The sequence below is a fragment of the Amborella trichopoda genome, chromosome 1, assembly GCF_054954075.1.
Source record: "Amborella trichopoda isolate Santa Cruz 75 chromosome 1, AtrichopodaSantaCruz75HAP2 v2.0, whole genome shotgun sequence".
Taxonomy (NCBI): Eukaryota; Viridiplantae; Streptophyta; class Magnoliopsida; order Amborellales; family Amborellaceae; genus Amborella; species Amborella trichopoda.
The window spans coordinates 12,389,679-12,413,349 of record NC_142336.1 but is presented as its reverse complement, the minus strand read 5'-3'; the positions used below and the strand labels follow the sequence as shown (position 1 = coordinate 12,413,349).

Sequence of the window (23,671 nt, the reverse complement as noted above, 5' to 3'; positions counted from 1 at the left end):
GTTTAGACTCAGTGACCAAGATGCCTATTTAGGAAGGCAAGACAAGAATTAATGAGTTCAAAAATGCACTCAGCAAAACCCCAACAAGTATTGTCGTTAGCACAATGAGCCCATGAAGTGAGTTCAACAATTATTGCAGCCAACAAAAAATTGGTTTGGGGATATTGAATATTTGTTTATGGAGATTAGATATCTATGATAAATTGTTTCTGATTTTTTTAAAGAGAAGTTTATTAAAAGATATTGTTTACATAAAGCTTCAACTTTAAACAATTGCTTCTTTGAAATCTTACTGGAATATGCAGTTTTGGAGTTGAAAACTCATATGATGGCTTGAAAAATCTATTTTTGTCCTTAATTATAATATTTAAAGCTAAAAGAATGGTGCAGATTGAACATGTGTATAAACACTTCAATAGTTCATTCTCATATCCCCAACTATTTAGGGTTGGCAAACACTTCAAAAGTTCAAAATATTAAAAATGGTTAGTCTAAAAAATATATTAGAATATATACTATTTTTATGCCTAGATATCTTTTTTTTACATCCATACATCTCAAAGTTTGAGATATTCAATTTGAGAGATTTTCAATGTCAGAATAGCCTTTTGTGGTGGCTTTTTTTAAGTGTAATTTACTTTTGTGCTACAAAGCTAACATGTCAAATATTATCAACTATTTAATAACTTAACTATTTTCAACATTCCAACTCCACAATCATCTCAATTCTAATGATTTTTTGAAGTTAAATAAAATAAATAAAATATTAAATAATTAATCTAATGGGAAAAGTTTATATAAGGTTGCAACCTTAAAAATATAGAAATACAGATGCACTTCAAAAATCCATCGAAAAAGGTTATTTTAATGTTGAAAAGCCCTCTAATTGACCATCTCGACATTGAGATGTATGATATGAAAAAAACAATAAAAAATAAAAAATTTGAGTCAGAAATAAAGCATCTTGCAACACATTATCTAGACAGTCTATTTTCAAGATTTTCATATGTTTATAGATCTACTTGATTTTAACTATTTTTAGAGTTTAAAATTTTATAATTAGATATAAATTAGGAATTTTATAATTAGATATAAATTAGGAATTTTTAACTCAAAAAATACATGTTATGATAAATTTTGGAGGTGCACCTTAATTAGATAGTTTAAGGTAACCACACCCTTTTCATATCTCTCTTTTTTATTTGTGCGAGGGGCACTAGAAAAAACAAACATTTGTTTTTAAATCTGAAACAGTTTTATAAGCCACTGGATCCCCCGTTGATTGCCTTCCGAAATTTTCACGAAAAATTGCCTTCCGAAAATTTCAAGGGGTCATAGTGCCTTCTGCTCAAACATTTTGGGTGCGTTTGATAATAGAGAAAACATGGGAAAGTCTCTGACCTTCTTGAAATATTTTGAGTGCGAATGATAACTGAGAAAACAGGGGAGAGACTGGCTCCTTTAGTGTTGTCTATGGATATAATTGATTCTTCAAATGGGTCTCTAGAACTTTGAGATGATTTTGGTCTCTCTCTCTCGACATTGTGCTTGGAGGTTTCATTCATACCTCTCTAGATGTTTAATGGGGTTTTTGTGTTAACTATGGTTTTGCATTAGAGAATACCCAAATCTAATATACAGTTTTTCTGTTAAAGAGATTATACGGAATATCAATACCCAACTTTAACAGGGTCAAGTTGGTTTATTCTACTCATTTAACTGAAGAATCATTCACAGGTTTGTTGTTTAGTTCCATATTTTTTTCTTCAAATTTTCTGCATTTTTGGTCTTTAACCATGAATGACATGTTTTTTTTGAAGTAAGTTCAACTGTTGTATTGAATGGTATGCCGTTCATTCATGAATGGCATGAATGGTCTTGTTCATATAGGTAATTTTTTTTTTTTTGCACTGTCTTGTGAGGTGTGATTCTTTTTTGCCTCTTTCAAGGTGATGTTCATTTGCCTCGTTTTATGTGCCATTCTTTTGTTAATTTGTTTTTGAGGTGGCATTCGATCATGTTTTGGTGTGATCTGATTCTGGTTTTTCATGATCTGCTAATAATTGGCAACCTCGTTGATACGTTATTCATCTGTTTATTGTTTGATTTCTTTGTTAATTCTGTAATTTTTCACATCTTAGGATTCTTCCATGAATATCTTATTCAGTTTATCCATGATTTATTCATCATTATTGCTCATTTTTTCTATGCACTTCTTTTGAAATTTCTGCTATGGATAAGTTGATCGGTCAATTATTTTGTTCCATAATTTTTGTTGCAAATTATTGCTGTTGTTATGCAGAATTGCTATAGGTGGACTTTGTGGTTCGATTGAAATTTGTTCTCCTTTTGTTTGGTTTCTAGGAGAAATTATTGTGTTAATTTCATTCTTTGGATTAGAGTTGGTGTTTCGCTTCCAGTTGTCGATATGCTCTTTCTGTTTTTTGGGACTTAAATGTTCAATGAACATTGTACGATATAAGAACAAACTTCAATCTCAACCATTACATTTTATAAGATATGCATTTCTGAAAGTTTTGGCCTAAAAGTATTAGAAGGATCCGTAATTGATTTTGAATGGATGTTTTCATGCAAGTATTTTCATGGAATGATCCATAGTGGATTACATGGAATTGTACGAAGTCAGATTGTTCTCCATATATGTTCATATCTTTTACCTCGAGTTGTAAGGGAATATTGTGATGCCTCGAGTCTCAGAAGGCCTTCGTGGTGAACTTTTGATATGGTTATGCACTTATCTTTTCTGTTGTACTTGTGTGGTTGAAGTTTGATATTTTTATTTTCTCTCTTAAGTTACATGGATATGAGATTAAATTTCAATTTTAATCATACATTGTAAGAAATGCATTAGATGAGTTGTAGCAAGAAAATCTTATTCAAAATATACATTTTGCGCATCAAATCAATAAAATACACATTGAACAGTTAAAACAGGTTGTTTCTTGCTTTTCCACTACCAAACAGGTGAAAATAATAGCACCACAGTTTATCAAATAGGGTTCCCAACCTTTAGGTTACCAATTTTCACTTTCTTCCTGGATTCCGAAAGTTAGCAGCAGAGAGAATCCTAGGGAAATTATCAAACGCACACTTGGTGATTTTTTTTTTATTTTTTATTTTAATATTTGATTGTACCCTGAGGTTTTGATTTTTAAACTTTTTAATAGGAATTGAGGGTTCGAATCATAGTTGTTCTCTTTCTTTGTGAAGTACCTTCTGGTTCTCTATTAATTTTGTAGTACAGTTTCAGTTGGGCTTGAGGGTTCTAATCCTTTCCCCCCCTCTAGGTTTTTAGGGTTAATAGTGGTTGCGATCAACCAGCGAGATGGACACGGATAAGCGAGATGGTGGCTTTGCTCTAATTCACACATTCTTCTACCTCATCGGTATTCCTCTCTCTCTCTCTCTCTGTAACGACTTAGCTGGAATTTCTGATTTTTGAGCTGGCATGGTTAATCATTTCTTTTGAGGCCTTTTCTTTGGATCAGCATCGCAGGTTATATCTCGGGCACTATCGTTTCTTCTTAATTTGCTGATTGCCAGGCAACTTACAGAGGTGGACTATGCGGTAACTGTTTGGTTGCTTCTGTTTAGTGATTAATGCTGCAATAGTGTACAAATTATTCTCTTTTTTTTTAGCCACTGTTAACAGGAAAGAATTTATAACAATTGTTGATTGAATCATGAGAATTTGATATTTTTATGGACTGATATATTAAATGGTATTTGAATTGTTTGTCTTGAATTTTATGCTAATAAGTTTCATGTTTGATACAGCTTTATGCAATACAATTTCATCTTTTGGTTACGACAATTTTATTCCTCAGTCGTGAGGGCTTTCGACGGGCTTGCATGAGGACAGAACTCTGGTAATAAAATCTAACTAGAATACTAATATGAAACTTAGCTTGTTTTAGTAGATGAGTTCAGTGACTTTATGTTTACCAAGTCTAAGTATCTTCATTAAAGATTTCATGTTTTCCAAACCCTTATGCTGCTCCGCATTGTTTCCTTATTTATATTAGTTTGTAATGCTTTATTTCAAGCATGCCTTACACAGTTATTCTGTGAACTTCTGTTATTTGATGTCTGTGAATTTTTGAATGTGATGTCTGTGAGGCTTATTATATTTAATTATTTGAACTGATGAATTACCGTAGTAATCTTTACTGCTCTTGCGCATTTATGTGAGTGCATTTTGAAGATTATATATAACTATAAAACACTAATGGTATTATTTATCTGAATTAGAAGAGTTGAAGCTGATTGGAATTTAAATGAATCATGAGAAACTTGTATCATATCCTTGATAGATCTTCAAGGGTGCCAACCTATAAATTTATAGCTTTCCTTGGTGCTTTCTTATGATGTTATTGTGATCTTCATGTTTCTTGCATCATGTTAGTAAAGGTCTAAGAGCTCTCCTTTAAGGAAATTTTGATGTGTATCATTTTTGTACTGTTGTACTGTATTTCATATTTTGTATATATTTGATACCATCTGAAAGTTTTTGTTCACTTAAATTACAGGGATGAGGGGTCTATGGAAGAAAATGGTTCAAAACTCTTAGCTGTAGCATGGATAACTGTCCCAATTGGTTTTCTTCTAACAATTGCAGCATGTTCTTTTGTTTTATGGTGGCAAAGCCTCAACCTTTCTGGAAAATATGCACAAGCTGTTCTCATTCATGGTAGTATGGTGACGCTAAACCTCTTAAAAGTTTTACAGTATTTTCATAATATTTTGCACGTTAGAGTGCAGGGGTAAATTTCTTATTTATGTTATTTTGAAACTTGAAAGTGAAATCATACAAGCATTGTGGTTCCTCTCCATATGAGCAGTGTGGTCTCTCTTTTGTTTTTAGTGTCTCATTGTGACAGCATCTCGGAAGTTATCTAGGTAAGGCTACTGAAGGTGAGTAATTCAAGGATTCTGTCCTACTGGAGAATGGTGACAAACTTTAACCTTTGGGCCAGTTTGGTCCGAAGTTTTTTTTAGCACCAATGCTGGTTTTTTCTTTCACCCATTTAAGATTCATGGGCTTCATGCCTTTGTCCACCACAAAATATTTGCTGTGGTAAACTGTTATCGTAACCTAGTTGTTCTGAAATGCTATTGAAAACTCTTTGCAAGACTACAAGAAAAGAAAACATGTTTTCTCTCTATTCCCCAAAAAGGTAGACTTCTTTGTTATGATAGTTACAGTTTATGACTACATTTTTTTAAGGATTGCATGTAAAGATACGCACGGTTATTACCTTGATATGTCGGTTAAAGTGTCCAATGAGGTCTTTCCTTGTAAGATGATGCTTTTGCTTATAGAAATGCTTCAGTAGAACCTGCTATATTGGATTCATTCTCTATTTTCTAAAGAATCCTATAAAGAGTGAATTTAAAAAATATAATCATTAAGATAGGATTAACTCTGTTATGGCTGGTCCCAAGTCAGTGATGCCGGTCCCAAGCCAGGTGAAAGGAGGGTTGTGTTAGGTGGGCAGCTAGCATAAAACTTTGCCATAGCTTTTCATGAATCTTAAACCAATGCTTGATTGAGGGTATGGCCCTTGATAGAGCGGAATGAGTTTGTGTAGCTGATCCCAAATAGTTGGTATAAGGCTCGGTTGATAGTGATGATGATGATAATTATTTAGATAAGATTGTCTGCCAAATCGACTTTTTTTTGCTCAATTTACGTATGAAGTTTCTAGATGTGGGTATGGTTTTGATGAAGTGCTATAGTTTACCACGTGCATTGCCATGTGGCTTGTTTCTCTTGCACATCACAAAAATTCAATCTCACTTATGAGGATTAAAATTTAACCCACCTTTTAGGTAAAGCGTTTATTGCTTATTGTTGTGTTTGGCATAAATATATCCTTTAAGTTAGTTCCCAAAAAAAAAAAAGGAAAATAGAAAGGAAAAAGAAAAAGCAGTACATTAAGTACCCATGAATTGACAATCAAATCTTGATTTCCTGTGTTTTCTTAGTTATGGATGAATTTAGTGTCATATTTTCTTGTATTTCAAAGGTTTTGCGTGCATTTTGGAGATTCTGGCTGAACCTTTATACATTCTTGCTCAAAACATGCTTCTTTTCGGATTAAGACTTAAGGTTGAGACTGCAGCAACAACTTTACGATGCATGACAACATACTTTCTCATCATTAATCAGACCAATGAGGTGAATTACTCCAACTTGGTTTTTTTCTTTTGGTCCATTGAAATCGTCCAATTTGATTAATAAATGTTTATCATGATGCAACCTTCTTGTTGGTAATATTTGTGGTTTTATTTGTTGAGTAATTATTGCAAAAATATATTGATTTGAAATATGAACATTATTATTACTGTACTCATGATGAGCTTCACAACTCTTAAGAATAATAATGACATTTGGGAACAATATTAGCGCATGCCATATTGAACCCAAATAACAGGATCCCACTCAAGATTGTGCATGTAGTTGTCTAATTGCAAGTAGATTAGTACAACCACAAATTGGATAAAAAAAAAAGACTAAAAGCAAAAACACACCACAACAAGACAAAGATTTATGTGGTTCAATCCGTAGGGCTATGTCTGCAGTCTTGGGGAGAAGTATCTTAATGAAGACTACAGTTTTGGGTTATAAGAAATATACCTCTTTCTAAACATCAACAAAAAACCTTATCAAACTTTCTTTCTAAACCTGCTTTCTCGGTCGAGTAATACCAACCTCATCTTTCCAAACTCTATAGTGCTACGTGAAAGAGAATGTCGAGCGCAACTAAGAGACTTTCTCTCTTCAGAGTAGAAGTTTAACCAACCCTAGACCTCATTGCAATACTATCTCTCTCTAGGGGGCCATGTCTCTCATAGAGACACATTTCCTTCTTGGATATCCCTTCTCATGACCCCAAAGGGGTGACCTTAAAAGGATGAGTATTATATTTTTCTTAACCCCTTATATAGAGATAATTACGGTTTCTTTCTTGGTCCCTTAGAAAGCCCCTTTTTCCTTTCACTCAATGACCGCAATACCCTTAACATTTTTAAGAAAATTTAGGAGTGTTGATACTCTGGCTACCACCAAACCTAACAATACATTGTTGGATTGGTGATCCAGACACCCCTCGTGGTATTTCATTCATTGTTAAGGGCATTTATGGTCATTGTAAAAACCACTTTATCAGGGCTTTATAAGCCATTTCATCGTGAGAGAAAGTAGATCTTGAGAGGGAGTTCTTGTAGAGGTTAAGATTGGGGCAAAACCCTATCCTGCTACTTTGTGCTATTTTGGGTGGTTTCATCGGCATTTCCCATTGTAGGTGGAGCCACAATGATGAGTCGATAATGGAGGTTGGTTCGGTGATTCTTTTGTGCTAGTGGAAAGCGAACTATTAGTGCTTTGCCTATTGTGAGGTAACCCTTGTATTCAACCAATTTTGTAATTCTTCCATGATAATTGTTTCCTTGCCAATTGCCCATGGATATAGCCTAATTAGGGCGAACCACGTATTTGTGTTGATGATGTTTGGATTATGGTTTGTAGTGTGCTGTGGTGGTTTGGAGTTTTCCTATTTTTCTTTTTTTTTTTTATTGAAGTTCACTATAATTGTATTTCACAACTATAGAATTTACAAAAGGTGGTGACCGAAATGGTCACGCTATACAAGCCCAATAGGGACGAAAAAAAGGAGAAAACCCGCTGCAAAAAAGGGAAGAGAAGGCAAACAAAAGGCTGAAAATCCTAGGAGGAAGAACTAAGGAGAGCCCCTTCTTTGACCAAACTGTCAGCTTCTGAATTTGCTTCTCTGAATGCATGGCGCCAAGTGATCCTATAGTTGCTCGTTAAATGCATAAGCTCGTCAAAAATGTTGTTGAGGTGGCAAGGCATTATGAGCGATTGGATGCCCAGTGAATAATTTTTTGGTGTCCCCTTCCACCACGATGTTGTGACATTTAGTGTGGCCAACTTGTGAAGGCCCTCCAAAAGGGCCAGAGCCTCAGCAAGAGTGGAGTCTGTAAAACCGATAGGTAGCGAAAAGGTCAGCAAGGTGCTGCCATCATTAGAGCGATACAAATCCCCAATTCCTCAGGGACCAGGGTTGCCAAGAGAGCAACCATTGAAGTTAAGTTCATCGCTCCCTCTTCGGGTGGTCTCCACCACGAGGCCCTCGAGGTTTTGAGGTTTGTTAAAAGTAATAAGTTGGACCAATAGCTCTAGAAGTCTATGGAGGAAGAAAACTTGAAAAGAGAGTGATTGGAGGCTCAAAAAACTACTAGGTTCCCAATTTTCTCTGCCAACTGTTCGACTGATGACCTCGCACCCCGAAAGATTCTATGATTTCTCTCTGTCCACAACACCCAAATAGTTGCTGAGAGCGCAGCTTCTGAAAGAAGCCTGCTTGCCTTAGGCCAAGGAGGAGAGAGACACGCTAGAAACAAATAAGGGATATTGGAGGGGGTAACCCATACCTAGTTGAATAAGCTCAGGGTGGACCTCCAAATTGCTTGAGAGAAAACGCAGTGGAGAAGGTGTGAGTTGGACCCCTCTTCTTTGGAGCTGATCCACAATCAACAATCTTTCATGCAACGCTATCCAGCACAACACCTGTACTCTTGGAGGAATAAAGGGTTCCAGGCCTTGGAGGCTAAGGCAGGAAGTGGGCCCGAGGGGTTGGGAGGGGCAGTAATGGTGCTGAAAAGGGAAGCCACCGAGAATATACCCGAGGAGGAGGGGATCCAAATAATCATATGCTCCCTAGAGGAAGGAAGGAAGATCGAGTGTAAGCTTGCTGCCAAAGAAGTAAGGTCTTGAAGCTCATGACTGAAGATGGGTCTCTTGAACATAGGACTCCAAGTTCTGAGGGTTCTGGTGAAACTGAAATTTTTGGCCATTGAGGATTGGCCATCTTAGGCTAGATGGAAAAGATTGGGAAACTGATCTCTAAGGCGGGGTATGGCTGATCCATGTGTCAGTCCGAAATTTGACCCTTGTCCCCTCCCTAGGGCAGAAATCAATGTGGCTGAGAAACATCTCTCGAGTCTGAAGGATGAACCTCCAGAAACCTGCAATCTGGCCACTAGTTTTGCATTCTGGGGTCCAATGGCTATTCCCAAAACAATATTTGTGTCTAATGACCTCTGTCCAGAGGTGTCTCGGTTGGGTCGCGAGCCTCCATCATTTTCCCACAAGGGTCTTATTGTGATTTCTGAGGCCTCTGATTCCCAAACCCCCTTGAGATTTTGGAAGGCCCACTTATCCCAGGAGACGAGATGAAACTTATTACCATGCACCCCTCCCCAGAAAAAATTCCTCATTGTGCACTCCAGTCTAGTGGCCACCAAGGCCAGGATGAGAAAGAGAGACATCTGATGCACCGGGGTTTTAACCAGTGTGGCTTTGATCAAAGTGAGTCTCCCTGCCTTGGACAAAAATCTGCCTCCTAACCTGTAAACCTCTTATCAAACTTATTGAGAATGTGGCTCCATTGGGTAAGATGAGGCATGCCGAGGCAGGGTCGAAGTCCGAGATAAGCGGACGTCAGGTACTCCATTGAGCAACCCCATCTATTAGCGAGAAAGAGGACCGTCGATGGTTCACAGCATACACCCATCATTTTAGATTTGCCCAGGTTTACCTTAAACCCTGTTGCCATTTCGAAGCACTTAAGGAAAACCCGAAGGGTATCCAGATGGGAGGTAGTAGAATCACAGAAGACAGGGGTATCGTTTGCATATCGTAACATGGTAACAAAGGGGCCGAGCAGAAACCACACAAAATGACCAGCTTGGTAAAGTCTCAAGAGGTACTGAAAACCTCAGCCACAATCGCAAATAAGAAAGGCGATAACGGGCCGCCTTGGAAGAGGCCTCTACCAGCCGGGAAGAATCCCTTAGGAGAGCCATTTTTTCCTATTTTTCTTCTCTTGGTTCATATAAGTATTTCCAAATTTATTGTACCAATTAATGTTTTTGGGTGTTTAGGTTTCTTAAAATCAGCTTTCCATTGAAGGTGACTTAGTTTTGAGGTATCAAATTTGTTGTTGTGAGGGGTTCAACACAGCAAGGGGAAGTAAGTCTCAATTTCCAACAAGTGGTATTAGAGCTCAAGAGAAGTGTGTAGTAATTTGCAAAATGGCCAGTTATGAATATAAAGTAGAATAGTTTGATGGGAGGAAATATTTTGAGTTTTTTGAAAAATAAGAGTTCATGATACATTAGTGCTACAGCCTACAAGGTCAATATAAAGCATTACGAGGAAAATCAAAGAAACCTGATAATATGAAGGGTGGTGGTAATTGACAATAATTCTATACAAAGACGCTTGCGACCATTTGCTTGTATTTAGCTGATGAAATACTACTTAATATAGCAGGATAAGATGGCAGAGGATTTATGGGCAAAGCTAGAAAGCTTGTGCGAAATATGGTAGGAGAAAAGATGCTGGTTAGTAATGTGGTTTTTTCATCAATTAATTCTTCAAGTGGCATGGTTAATTTTTTATCAAAGTCGAAGGGGTGACAAAAGTTGCTATTGATTTTGTGACAGGCCTGCCACATAAAGAAAAGTTGTTGTGAAGGAAAAAGCATACGTTTCTCACAAGGTTCCAATTCAGGAATGGAATGGCAAGGTGGAGCCAAAAATGAAGCATACAAGTTTAAGAATCAACATGTAGTTATGTTGAAGATTGGGTGTTGACGGTGGGATGCAATCCCTTGGACTTACAAAGTTGGGTTCTTGATAGGGGAGCCACACATTATATGTGTCCGCATAGATCTTGTTTTGATGCATATAATCCATGTGCGGGCAAATTGGCGTCAATAAGACAAGTCAATGAGTAAGACAATCGGTATAGGTTCGGTTCGCACTAGGATGTGTGATGGAACGGTTCAAACTTTTGAAAATGTGAGGCATGTGTCAGATTTGAAAAGAGTCCAATTTCACTTTCTTCTCTAGTTATGAAAGGTTACAAATTCACTTGGTAAGGTGAAGTTTGGCAATGGAAGATCTTGATGGTGCAAAGTAAGGTCTTGATAAGGATATTTGACAAGTTGGAGGAGGCCTTGGGGCTTTCATGAAAAGAAGTGAAGCTAGATGCCTCCTTTGAATTTCTTGCAACTTGATGCATAAAATTTGGTTAAGGGCTGATATGACTAGAGAGTATTGTACTCTACTCTATTGTTAATTTTGATTATTCCATTGGTTAGTATAAATTTTGTCATTGCATTTGTTTGTAATTTTCTTAGGTTGGCTTCTGACTAGCCTAAGAGAGAAATTTTGGATTGGAATGGAATGGGGTAATTCGATATTTGAAAAGTATGGGTAGGTATTGCCAAGGCATGGAGCATATGCACAAGCTTCATAGGAATGTCTTATGTAAGGGATCTTCGTGAGTAGGTCAACCGCCGATTGTCCTTGTAGGTGTGTGGGAAAGGTTGCACCTAAAGCATGTATGAAGTCTTAAGAACTCAAGAGTGAAGAGTTGAAGTAGGTGGAATTTGCATGAGAAGGGTAAGCATGAAGGAAAATGAGTAAGGTGTGTTCATAGAGGTTACTTGGCTAAAGAGTTTATGAAGTTGGCTAAGTTCTCTAGGTTCTATGATAAAATAATAACTGGGTATGATTGAAAGGAGTGGCTATGTAGAACTTAAGGTATTAAATTTAAAAAAAAAATTATTTTTCCTTTTATTTGATGTACCAAAATTTACATAGGCCACTATATACTGCTGTAAATCAAAATTAATACCCCAGATACAACTTAGGATCTTTACTTTCATTGCCAAAGCAAATAAAAAACATCTAGGAGCAATAAACATTCTTCCACTATGGTTTTGAGTACAATATATGTTCTTGAAAATTCACTGAAATATTACTGAAAAAATAATTAAATCTACTGGGAAGACTTACTAGAAGATGCATGGAGTTACCCCCACAGTTTTGATACACCCTACATCCAATTCCTCGACCGTTATCGTACTTTTAGTCCTTTAGGTCTTGTTGGGATTTCTGAGATAGGGAAGCTTCTTAGGCAATACCCTTTAGCTTTAGAGAGCTCAAGAACTCTACTAAGGTTTGTAGAAACCCTATAGGAACAAAGTAGGGCAAGCCTTGAGGGTTTACTTCTCTCTTACCTGAATGTACTTCTCTTCTTCAAAACTAGCAAAGTTCCAACCTAGGGTTTCACACACCACCTCCTTTTCTTTTCTTTTTGAGGGGCATCACCTTGTGGTGCAAAGAGGAGAGTAGCGTGATTAAAATTTTGAGAGAGAATATTGTGGTGTGGATAAAGAAGAAAGAGGGAGAGAAAATTGGGGCATGGAGAAAAAGAGAGATTTTCCCTGGCGTGAGAGAGAGAGAGCTTGTCACGAGAGAGGGGTTCAAATCTTGTTTAAATAGATACAAATATATGTCCCACTTGAAGTAGGATTCCATCTAGGTATGCCTTATCGTATTTTCCAGCTTGACCATTAAGATATTTAGGAAATCTGTGGGGTGAGAGAGATTCAATCTGAGCCATCCATCCCACAAATCAGCCATTATGATTTTGGGTGGAAAATGAGAACTTTATCCCTTTATAATTTGACCCAAATCCAATTCCTATTTAAATATGAATTATAACCACTTTTAGTATTATCTAGATTGTCCAAAATCTATAGGAAGTCAAAGATAATATTTTAAAAACAAAAACTCTCAATTTGAATAGGAATAAAATCTATTTCAATTTTAAAAGATTCCCTAACTAACTAAACGCTAACTTAAAGTGGAATAATAAAACAAATAAGGGGGGCATGCCTCCCTATGGCCATCTTATGGTCCCCACATAAGCACAACCCCACACATGGGTGGCATACACATGTGGGGGCTGGATCTTTGGTCCCGACATGTGCCCTTCCAAGTTCTGTAAATCTCAAAACTGCGCTTTCAATGAATGTTACAGCAGAAATAAAATTTTAAAATTCTGAAAAAAATTATAAAAGTCCTAAGAACATTTCTAATACCAAAACAAAATATTTTAGAAGTGGACTGGTACCAATGGTGTCAAAATTAACGACATTAAGGGCACTCCACTTGATCCTAGAATCGTGATCCACTACTTTTTTTCTTCTCTAACCCAACAAGGACCCATGACCCACAGTTTCAATGCAGGGGCGCATGGGTGGCTTGTCAAAGTTGGACTATAAATAGTGGGACCATGATCCTGGAATGTGGATTTCAGTTCCCCCTTTAAGAGCAAGTCTAACACTTGTAACCACAGTGCATAGGGGGCTCTTTCTTAGTAATGCCTGTACATGTCGTGCGGAAGTTTGTAGAGGCTGACTCTTGCTCTCATAGGCCTTTAATCATACAAAGGAGATCACACAGTTCTCCTGGCCTACAAATATCATCCCTAGGCACCTTACTAACCTCAACAAGGGATGACCCATTATAGGATTTTCTTGGTAGTATCACATGTCCAACCCATTGTCAGTCAACACATACATTTTCACTGAAATGCATATTCCACTATATATCATCATATTTACAAGCTCTTTAGGCCTTTAAAGGCCACAAAACCCAACAATGATTGGCAAGGGGAGGGTGTAATTTTATATCAAGGTAGAGATTGTTAGGTTAGTATCTAAAATCACCCCCAATGGTATATCTCTCATTGTCAAGGGCATTTATGGCTGTTGTAAAAACCACTTTTAGTGGGGCTTTATAAGCCATTCTACAGATAGAGAAAGTAGACCTTAAGAGGGAGAGCTCTTGTTAAGGTTGAGATTGGGGCAAAACCCTAACTACTATTGTTTCCTATCTTGGGTGGTTTCATCAGCATCTTATTATACAAGGTGCCACGATAATGAAGCCGATGATGGAGGTTGTCTTGGTGATATTTTTGGTAAGGAGTTCCTTTGCAAAAAATAAAGACCCAATAGAGTTGAGGATGCTATGGTGGTTAATGGTCCATTGTTGCCATTTTTTTTTTGCAATTCCGAGGGTATTGAAAATGCCATTTTTAGCCTCTATTTTGCAATAGGAAGAAAAGATATTAGGAGATCTTTTCTTTCCTGTTTTACTTGTACTGAAGTGCTGCACTGATGGTGTAAGAGGTGGAATGATGCTGTTGACAAACAAAGCGTTATTTATGAAGACATAAGAATTTCGAAGCATTCTTGGATAGCTCTTCTTGAGCAAACATAGCGGAACAGTTGGAATGACGCTGTTGACAAACTAGAGTGCTTGAGCACTCTTGTCATGTTCATGCATGGGATATGATTTTAGTAGCTTTTATTTGTCTTCTTGTGATCTTCGCTTTACAGAACTTGATCAAATTGTATTATGTCTGAACCACGTGAGTTAATCTTACCAAGGAGGACTATCACATTGTTTATATGGCTATCCAGATAAAGTTTTACAGTTTTACATTGTGTTTTTATGATGTATGTTGATTCTGACATGGTGAATCTTCAGTTTACATGAACAAACATTCAACAATCTTCTGGACTATATTGATATCTCATTTACTTGATTTATTATATGCATTGTTGAAGTATATTGTTTGTTTTTAACAAATTTTGAAATACATTGTTTGTAGTCGAAATACCATACCATCTCTTCTGTCAATAGACATGATAGTAACAAATTAGTGTTCTCATTTATATACCTTGCAGGGGAAAGAGTTGGTCTTTGCTTTATCGCAAGTTGCATATGGGGCTTCCTTGTTTGTAGGCTACTGGGGATATTTTCTTAGCTTATACATATTCCAAAATCAGAATTTTATCACACCTGGCTTCCTTTTCCCTCTCAGGTCAGATTTTGATCTATTAGAGCTTTCATTTTAACAAATGCACTTCTGTTTGATTAAAGTTCCCCTTTTGGCAAATTTTCCAGTTCAGGTGTAATTACCTTTCTTACTTTACTGGTACATTATCAAAGCTGAGTTTTCTTCCCATCTAGAATGCATAGATTTTTTATATTTTTTTTATTGGAAATGGAAAATACAAATTTTTTAATGCTTAGCTCTTATTTATCCATATCTGGTGCAGAGTATGGGAAGAAAAGACGTATGACCGGCAGCTTTTGCTGATGTCTTTCCTGTTCACATTCCAGTCCTTCCAAAAATTGGTCCTTCAGGAAGGGGAGAAGCTCATTATTGTACTTTTCGATACTCCTTATAACCAGGGCGTATATGGCCTTGTAGACAAACTAGGCAGGTATCTGTTTTCTTAAATGCCCTTAAAATACAAATGGAATATTTTTCAATTACTGCTCTCACAGAGAAGTAATCAAAAGTAATTGGTTTGTCGTGTTATGTATTACTCTCTTGATCACGAATCCCTTTTTCGATTTATGCCTTCAAGTTTCTTGAGCATCTCAGTTCTTGGATTGACTTTTTGCTGATGTTCAGGTAGTTTGGTTGTGAGATCAGTGCTTCAGCCTTTTGAAGAAAGTTCCTTCACAATATTTGCAAAGTTTGCTTCAGGTTAGATTTGTTTACGTTCTTATGGGGGAATCATTCTTGTTGAGCCAAAAAAAAGGAAAAAAAATTGTTCACCTGGGGTTTCTAAGAGGGAGTCAATTGTATTTAGGATACTTTTTGCGATTTCTTCTTCACATATCAATTTCAGCATGGTGATGTCTTGAATGGTTATTTTAGAAACTTGTGAATTGTTAAAGTGGCAGCAATGTCTAAGTCATGTTATTGTTATATTTAAGTTGCAATAACTAAGGTTTTTTTATTTATTTTCCATTTTCACAAAAATGTCAGTCCAAAGCTATCAATAATAGAGATGATTTTATATTTCAAATTATTTGATCCTTTTTGATCAGGAAAGTGTGTAATATGGTTTAGTTTTCCTCTTTTACATTTTTGAACACATGTATATTGTTCATTGCTCTTATGGTGGGTCATGAAATGAAAGTGTAAGAATTGAGGCAAATGTCTCCATTCTACCATTTCGCATCCTTTCTAAATTGCATTTGATTTTGGGACACAAGAAATGGATCTGTTCTATCTTTAAACTCCTTTTTTTTCCCCCTCTGCATTGCAGGACGCATTACAACTAAGAGCTTTGGCCTAGAGAATATCTTTCTGCTGGCACTAAAGCTTGTGATCTTATTAGGTGTGCCTGTTGATATAATTCTTTGTGTACAACTCTTGGAGGTTCTTTTGTTATATTAAAGATCAGTCTTTCATATTAAGATAATTATTGGATTTGTGATGTTCATCTAGCTGTTAATTTGTGCATGTATCTTTGTATGCCGGCATATGTACATATTTGCATCTGTTTTTTTACTTACATTTGTTGAGCCAAGGTGGTCTCCAAGCTTTTGCAAAACTACAATGAAACTATTAAGGATATTCCCGACACATATATACTAATGTTTTAAAATTTTGTTCTCGTCAATGGATGGTGAAGCTGAGCCACCCTTCTGCTTTTAAGTTCCTCGGAAGAATAACAACTCATATCCAACTAGTGTTTTTTAAAATGTGAGATGCGGATCAGATACGATTGGGGGGGCGATGTGGTTCGATGCGGTCCAGATGTGGGCACATCACCCCGGTGCAGTCAATAAATAAAAAAATCTCCAAAAATAGGTTAATGCACAGAAAAAATATGGAGGTGATTTATGTGATACTGGGTATTTAATTTATTTATTAACTCTAATATCAACTATCAAAGTATCAACTATCAGAGACTTTAAATCCCCTAATAGAAGACATTAGAAAGTATAGTATAAACTAGAAACTTGAAAGTAACTATTTAGAAGACATTACTAGACATCATATTACCATAACATTCATAAACTATAATTGCAATTGCAAACTTTAAATTTGCAAACTTCAATAATCGAAAGCAATCCCAATCAATAACCCAGCCAAGATCAAAAGCAATCCAACGATTTTGAAAAAAAAAAAAAAAATTTCCCAAATTTTTTTTTTCAGTTTTTTATGTCTGTCTTATGTGTTTTGGGGGGTGCGGTTTGTACCCCCCAAAATCTTTCCCTCCTTTTTGTGAAGGAAAATTATCCAACGCCCATGCTTGTGGGCATTATTTTCACCCACGAGCATGGGCTGTCTATGTATGCAGGCGCATTCCTAAATATGGCATATGCGGCCTGAGGCAATGCTTCTCAGGCTGCATAGCACATGATACGGCCACATGAGGTGCTATGTGGTCGCATTTTAAAACAATGTCTCCAACTGTCCATTGTTGAGGATAATATGGTGAATGGCCCAGTCTATGACATATATGGTATATACTTACATGCAACATTCCCACCACACAGACCCATCTTGCAATGGGGTACTGATTTTTTTGTTGTTTAAATTATAGGCCTTGTTGTGTTGACGTTTGGTCCGAGCTACTCATATGTTCTCATTAGAATATTGTATGGGAGGAAATGGAGTGATGGAGAAGCTTCTGAAGCTCTTGCCTGCTATTGTCTGTATGTCCTTGTCATGGCAGTTAATGGTTCGTACTATGATTCTCCTTTTAATACCTTTGTATGCTTTCACATTTTCTCTGCTTTGATTGATTATAACCTGAATTTATTGAAATATATCATGAAATAAAGATTTGCTATTGTTTCATCTTTGTTGATATTAAACTCAGCAAATTTCAAATTAGTAGAATGAGTTCATGGATGTTTCTGACATTGTATGGGAGGAAATAAGCTATTGGCTTTTAAACCTTATACTATGTCTACCAAAGTGTGTAGCTCTAATTTTACCAATCTCAAGATTTGTTTTATTTTATTTTTGCATGTTATTGATCTTAACTCTCCAATGACCGGTCCCAAGCTCAGATAAAGGAGGAGGGCTGTGCTAGGTAGGCAGCCAAAGTAAAGTGTGCATCTTTTCAATCCTGAACCTTATCCCAATAGTTGGGATAAGGCTCAGACGATGATGATGATGATTGATCTTCCTATGTGTCATTGGACTGATCATTGTTCATTCTTTAGTTGACACAAACTGCTATACGTAAATCAATTGGTTTCCTGCCATTTTGTAGTGTACACCAGCAGGTGCCTAAAATACAATATGTCAGCCACTTCATCAAACTAGTCTTGGGGACTGTGTAAAGACATGTAAATTTGGTCCTATCAGTTGTCCTTAGCTTACTGGAAAAATGAGAAAATAAATGTGGATTTACGTGGATGCCATATTAATTAATGAGCAATGACCAAAAAGTCGTTTGCCCAACGGCCTAGGCGGCCTTTTGGAGAAAACGCCTAGACGTTCTTAAGGAGGACACTATTGGGCGCCAGAACTAGGCGCCTACCTAGGTGGTCGGGCGGACGATTAGGCAGTCGAAAAGGCTGAAAAAGGTGGCCGCCTAGGAGGCTTGCAAGAGTTTGGCAGAAAAAAATTTCGAGAGGGGACAAAAAATGTCATTTTACCTCCTTAAAAGGGGGGATAAGGGTTTGGGGGGCCATTCTTGTCCCCAAAAACAATTTTAGTAAACTTTAGAGTGAGAAACAACTTGAGAAAAACTAGATTTGAAGATTTTTTGAGAGATCGGTTGTTTTTTTGAAATCCTCGAATGGTCATGATATTAAAGGATATTTATGCCCAATCTTTTGAGGCTTATAAGGGTTGTATAAGAGGAGATTTGGGATCCCAAACATTTTGGTTTGGCCCGAAATCGAGTCCACTTCAAGAAGGTTGGTATATTTTAATAGTTTTCATTAAGTTTTGTATTTTTTTTCCCTTAATGTCGAATGATGTTATTTTTTGCTGTTTGTATCTTTTTCTTTGATACTTTGTGATATATATTTGATATGTTATTGTCTATTGGGTGCGGTTTGTATAGAGCCTAGGCTCTAAACAATCAAATTAGAGCCTACCTTCAAATAGTGTCGAGAAATATGGTTTCAATACTAGAAATTTTTGTGATAGCCTTAAAATATATTGTCATCTTTATTATTAAAGTTTAAAGCTTAAAAAATAGTGTAGATCGACATATCTATGAAAACTTGAAAATCTTGAAAATTGATGGTCCAAAAATGTGTTACAAAATATATTATTTCCAAAACTTGAAATCTATTTTTTTTCTCGTCCATTCTTGATGTCGAGATGATCAATTTGAGGATATTTGGACATCAAAACAACCTCTTCTAGTGAAATTTTTGTGGTTGGCTCCAATTTGATTGTTTAGAGCCTTGGCTCTATATAAACTTTTCCCTTGTCCATTTGGATTATTATTTTATTAGTTAGTTTAATAATTAAGCAATTCTTAATTCCTTATTAAATAATTGTATGTTTGATGTGTTTTCTCGATGTATGATTCATAAAGCATAATTATTTTATTAGTTAGTTTAATATTTTCTTAATGCTTATTAAATAATAAAACATACAATTTTTTATATAATAAAATGGGGGGAAGCGTGGGGGATCCAAATTTTTTTTTAAAAAAAATCACCGGCTGTTTTTGGGTCTGGGTGCTCGCCTAGGCGGCCCGATCGCTCCCACTGCCTAGGCGGCCGCCTCCAACTTATTGAAAATTGTTAATGAGATAAGGGCTCATGTTTTCTCAACTAGTTAATGAAAACTAATTAAGATAAAGAATGAAAATAAAATATTGGTTTTACCCAAATCCAATAAAAAGGTGCTCTCTGGTTAGTACTTACCCTTATGTAAGGTTTTAAAACTTGACTGTGCTTTGGCGTCGCTTAAGTAGAATGAGCCCTTGAGCCATGCTGACTCTGGGAGACTCATTGTCCAAGAATTAAATTTTCTAAAAAATGTCAGAAAAATATGAAAAACCATAAAGTAGGAGAAAAATAGAAGGCCACGATACGGGGCTCAGAAATGCATGGTGGGGTAGAAACTAAATGCCATGATGGTTTTTCAATTGGAATTCAAGTGACATCTTATTGAGAAATAGTTCGAACCAGTTTTAAATCAATTACAATGTTGGCCGAAAGATGGAGGATCATGTTTCACATAATGCATTGACAATTAACTTCTCCTGCCAGTTTATGCAGAAGGACATTTGTATATGGCAATGAGTTTTGATCTAACATAAGAATCACTTTTTCCATTTCTTGATTGCCAAATCTTGTAGCCTATTGAGTACTGATATCATTATCTTCTTTTTGTTTCCAGGAACAACTGAAGCTCTTTTACATGCCGTTGGCACTAAACAACAGCTTGTTTGGTCTAATGCATCACTCGTCCTATTCTCTGGCATTTATATAGTCCTAAATATTCTGTTGGTTCAAAGTGCTGGAGCAATTGGGCTAATTGTTGCGAACTCCTTAAGTATTCGTTTGGAATCTGTTTTTGTACTTTTTTGTTTATTATTTTTTTCTTATTTCTTGTTGCTTTCCTTAGTGCTGAGTTGTTCCAATATGCACCATCATTTTTGGTAAAGTTGCATTCACCCTGGAAGCAAGAGAGAAGTTTCCTTATAGCCTCTATGATATTTTATTTGAGCGCTATTTATAACCACATTAATGCTTGTCATTTTAGAGAAGAAAATTGCATTTTGTGTAAACATGCATTGTTGCTATCTACTTTTGTTTTTGCATAGATGAATAACATGGGAAAGACACCCCGAAGTTTTATAATAAAGGTTGACATTGGATCATAGCTACTACCAATATAATAGAATATATAGTAGTTTTCTCATTACCAAACAAGTATATAAGAACCTAGTTAGAACGTAATATTTTGGAACTTTAAGAGAGTGGGTGTGAATGGTTGGTCGTTGCAGTGTAAACTGCTCTATCAGGGGTCAACATGTAATTTGTACTGTCAAAGCCTCAGAGGTAGGTTAGATATGTTTATGTTGTAGCAAATGATGTTGTCTTGTCTTGTTGGGGTGGTGGGGTGGATATTTGGTCGATTAACCTGGATCACAATTATCCCAAAGAGTATTAACATATTATTTATAAAAATAAGTATCAAAGTTCACCGACCACAATGGGGTTGCAGTCCTGAATATGTTAATCTATAATCCAACATTGTCTGTCAGAGTAATCAACTTGAAGAATAAATGTTTGTTTGTTTGAAGGGGCGGGCAGGAAGCTAGCCGGAGTAGTAGCTCTGGGGCAGGTTCTTCGACTGGATCAATGCATGTATGAACCCGTAGCCGCTAATCAACAGGACCTGGCAATCTTCCTTCCTCGTTTCCTCTACCCGCTTCTATTTTGGGCAGGCAAAATTGGCCATCGAGAAAATCATCTTTTGCCGGATTCCCGTAAGAAAGAGGTTCGCGCTTGGAGGAAGCTTGAACCGAATATCTCCAAATCATGTCCTGTATTTTGGTCTATTGTGAATTGAGGCAGATCTCATGGACGGAACATGAATATTGTTGCAAATTTTGTCTATTGCCTGTGAACTGAAAATCCTGCTCTATCCTTTTCCAATTGCTGAATTTCTTCTTGGTTCCCTTTTCTAGTCTGTTGCTTCGTTTGTGGTGGATTCAGGGTTTTACTCCTGCTCTGCTACCATGTTAGAGTGCAAGTAGTTTTTCTATTTCATGTTTTGATTATCGAAATTTGGCTTCATGTAGAATGCTTTATAATAATTTTTAGTTTAGAATAGGAAGAAATCCTTTTGGTGCTTGCATAGTTTCTCAGTAGGTTGTCCAGTTGTTTCATGATATATGATTTTCTTAGAACTAAGATCTATTTCAATGCAACTGGACTTGACATACCGATTTAGAATTCGAGCACACCATGATATTGAGATGTATGCATGCATTATGAATTCTCAGGTCTCTCATTGGAGGGAGCACATAAATTTTCTGCCCTGCATATTTGAGTATATTTTGTCAGCATTACTTGGAATGTTTTGTTTGTTCTTCATACTCCTTAATCTATTCTTTGTTGTTCTTGACCACCATTCTAGATATGATGCTGAGGATTATCTATTCAACACTTTTCATCAAACGCTTTTTTAGGGTAAGCAACTTGATTCTTATTTGTAGTTTTTTCAATAAGAAAGTTCGACACTGCTTTAGCGGGACCCACCTGTTCATTATATTTATTTCAAGGTTTTTATAATCTTGAATCATTCTGGTTACTAGGCATTTTAACACATTGTCGTGAGCAGGACTCTCCATCATTTGGTTTTCGTCATTGCTTGCCTTCAGCTGGAGTGTTTGCAGTTCTGTTTATATCAGGTGTAGCTACACATATTTCCAGAAGAAAATTGTTTGATCGTGAAAACTTCTTCTCAACAATGATCATGCATGTCACAGTTGGCCTGACATGCTTCGCTGTATCAGTTATTGTCATGTATCCTCTTCCACATTTTCTCAGCACTATCTTGTGTGTGTATGCGTGCATGCATGTGTGGGTGCATGCGAGCTACGTATTCCTATATTTCCATGTTAATGCTTTTATTACTCAGCAAAAAATTAATCTTTTAGGTTTGGGTGGGAACCATTCCCTTCATCTCCCTCTACGACAAAAGAAAAAGGGCTAATGGGTAAATTATTTTGATATTGTTGATGCATATCTTTCCCCACAACGAGAGACAATAGGCAAAAAGGGTGAAGGAAAAGCCATCTGGACTCTATTTTCAGTGTTTAGGCATCCTTTATGCACTCAAAACTCTCCCCACAACAAGAGAACAGGCAAAAAGGGAAAAGGAAAAGCCATCTGCACTCTATTTTCAGTGTTTAGGCATCCTCTATATACTCAAAACTTTCCCCACAACAAGAGACAACAGGCAAAAAGGGAAAAGGAAAAGCCATCTGCACTCTATATTCAGTGTTTAGGCATGCTCTATACACTCAAAACTAGGGAATGAACTTAAGAAAGCGAAATAAAAAGCTTCCTTATAGTTGCATTACTAAGCTGGATACATGTCCTCGTGCGTACTCACCTTGTTTCATTAACACACTGAATCTGATGGAGTGAGGGCATATTTATAATTTGCATTCTGAAATTGCTGAGGTTGTTAGAAATTGAGCATTCGGGAAAGTATAATTCTTTAGAGGCTTCACTACATTTGCATGTACCCCTTAATTTCTCCATTAACAGATATCGCTGTGAGAGAGATTTCATTCAGAGGATCAGACAGCTGAATAAACTTAAAACTGACCACACTGATTGAGGAAATGGAGCTTCCACCATTGATTGGTAATTCCATGACACTTAGGGTGGGCAATCATTTTGATACTAGTTCCCAGAGTCGCTAGACATGTTTTGCAGATAATTCGCGAGACTTTATGGAGTGGCAATTATTCAGTGATCAAAGGCAACTCCCACTTCCTCTTCTAATTTTTAGAAGACAAATGGAACGTCGAAGGAAAATGTCTGGTATCACTTATACTTGTAAAAGGGCTTCTCTTTCTATTATACATCACGATTCCTGATTTGACACCTGTCTTGATTTGTACTGATGCCGCTTTTTGCTTGTGATTCTCCATTTTGCATTGCTTTTGGAAGGTTTCATGCAACAGCTAAGGCATCAGATATAATTTATGGCCTCCTGGGGTTAGGAAATTCTCTTATCAAGAATGACCATGATTGAGCTTTGTCAGTCGGATTCCTTTGATTAACATAAGGTTAGTGGGAGTTGAAAGCAGGTAGTCTTTGAGGCTTGCAAGGAGGATTTCCTCTCGAAGAGGTTTTGCCTTGTTTCTTTTTGTGGATTGAAAAGCAGTTGTGTAAATTATGATTATGATAATTTATGGTTATTGTTCAGTTCATTTAATTTTCGGTG

At 36.6% G+C, this 23,671-nt stretch overlaps 1 protein-coding gene across 19 annotated transcripts; it reads left to right on the top strand.

The window, feature by feature from the left end:
• Positions 1-1,357: 1,357 nt before the first annotated feature.
• Positions 1,358-23,662, top strand: LOC18444580 (lipid transporter). Of its 19 annotated transcripts, none has more exons than XR_016051716.1 (17): positions 1,358-1,554; positions 1,656-1,737; positions 3,309-3,407; positions 3,510-3,589; positions 3,799-3,890; positions 4,551-4,711; positions 6,051-6,202; positions 14,658-14,794; positions 15,033-15,200; positions 15,399-15,469; positions 16,038-16,109; positions 17,325-17,462; positions 20,099-20,254; positions 21,848-21,900; positions 22,052-22,236; positions 22,987-23,265; positions 23,395-23,662. XR_016051716.1 is itself a non-coding variant. In XM_088861367.1 (17 exons), the coding sequence occupies exons 3-16, from the start codon at positions 3,347-3,349 to the stop codon at positions 23,057-23,059; spliced, it is 1,599 nt and encodes a 532-aa protein (XP_088717493.1). In that variant the 5' UTR covers positions 1,358-1,554; positions 1,656-1,737; positions 3,309-3,346; the 3' UTR covers positions 23,060-23,085; positions 23,395-23,662. The 19 variants fall into 19 exon arrangements, 8 of the variants coding, with proteins under 8 accessions (XP_088717493.1, XP_088717510.1, XP_088717485.1 ...); XR_016051738.1 differs by having other exon boundaries at positions 15,395-15,469; XR_016051730.1 differs by adding an exon at positions 21,009-21,205 and having other exon boundaries at positions 1,358-1,737; positions 6,127-6,202.
• Positions 23,663-23,671: the final 9 nt, after the last annotated feature.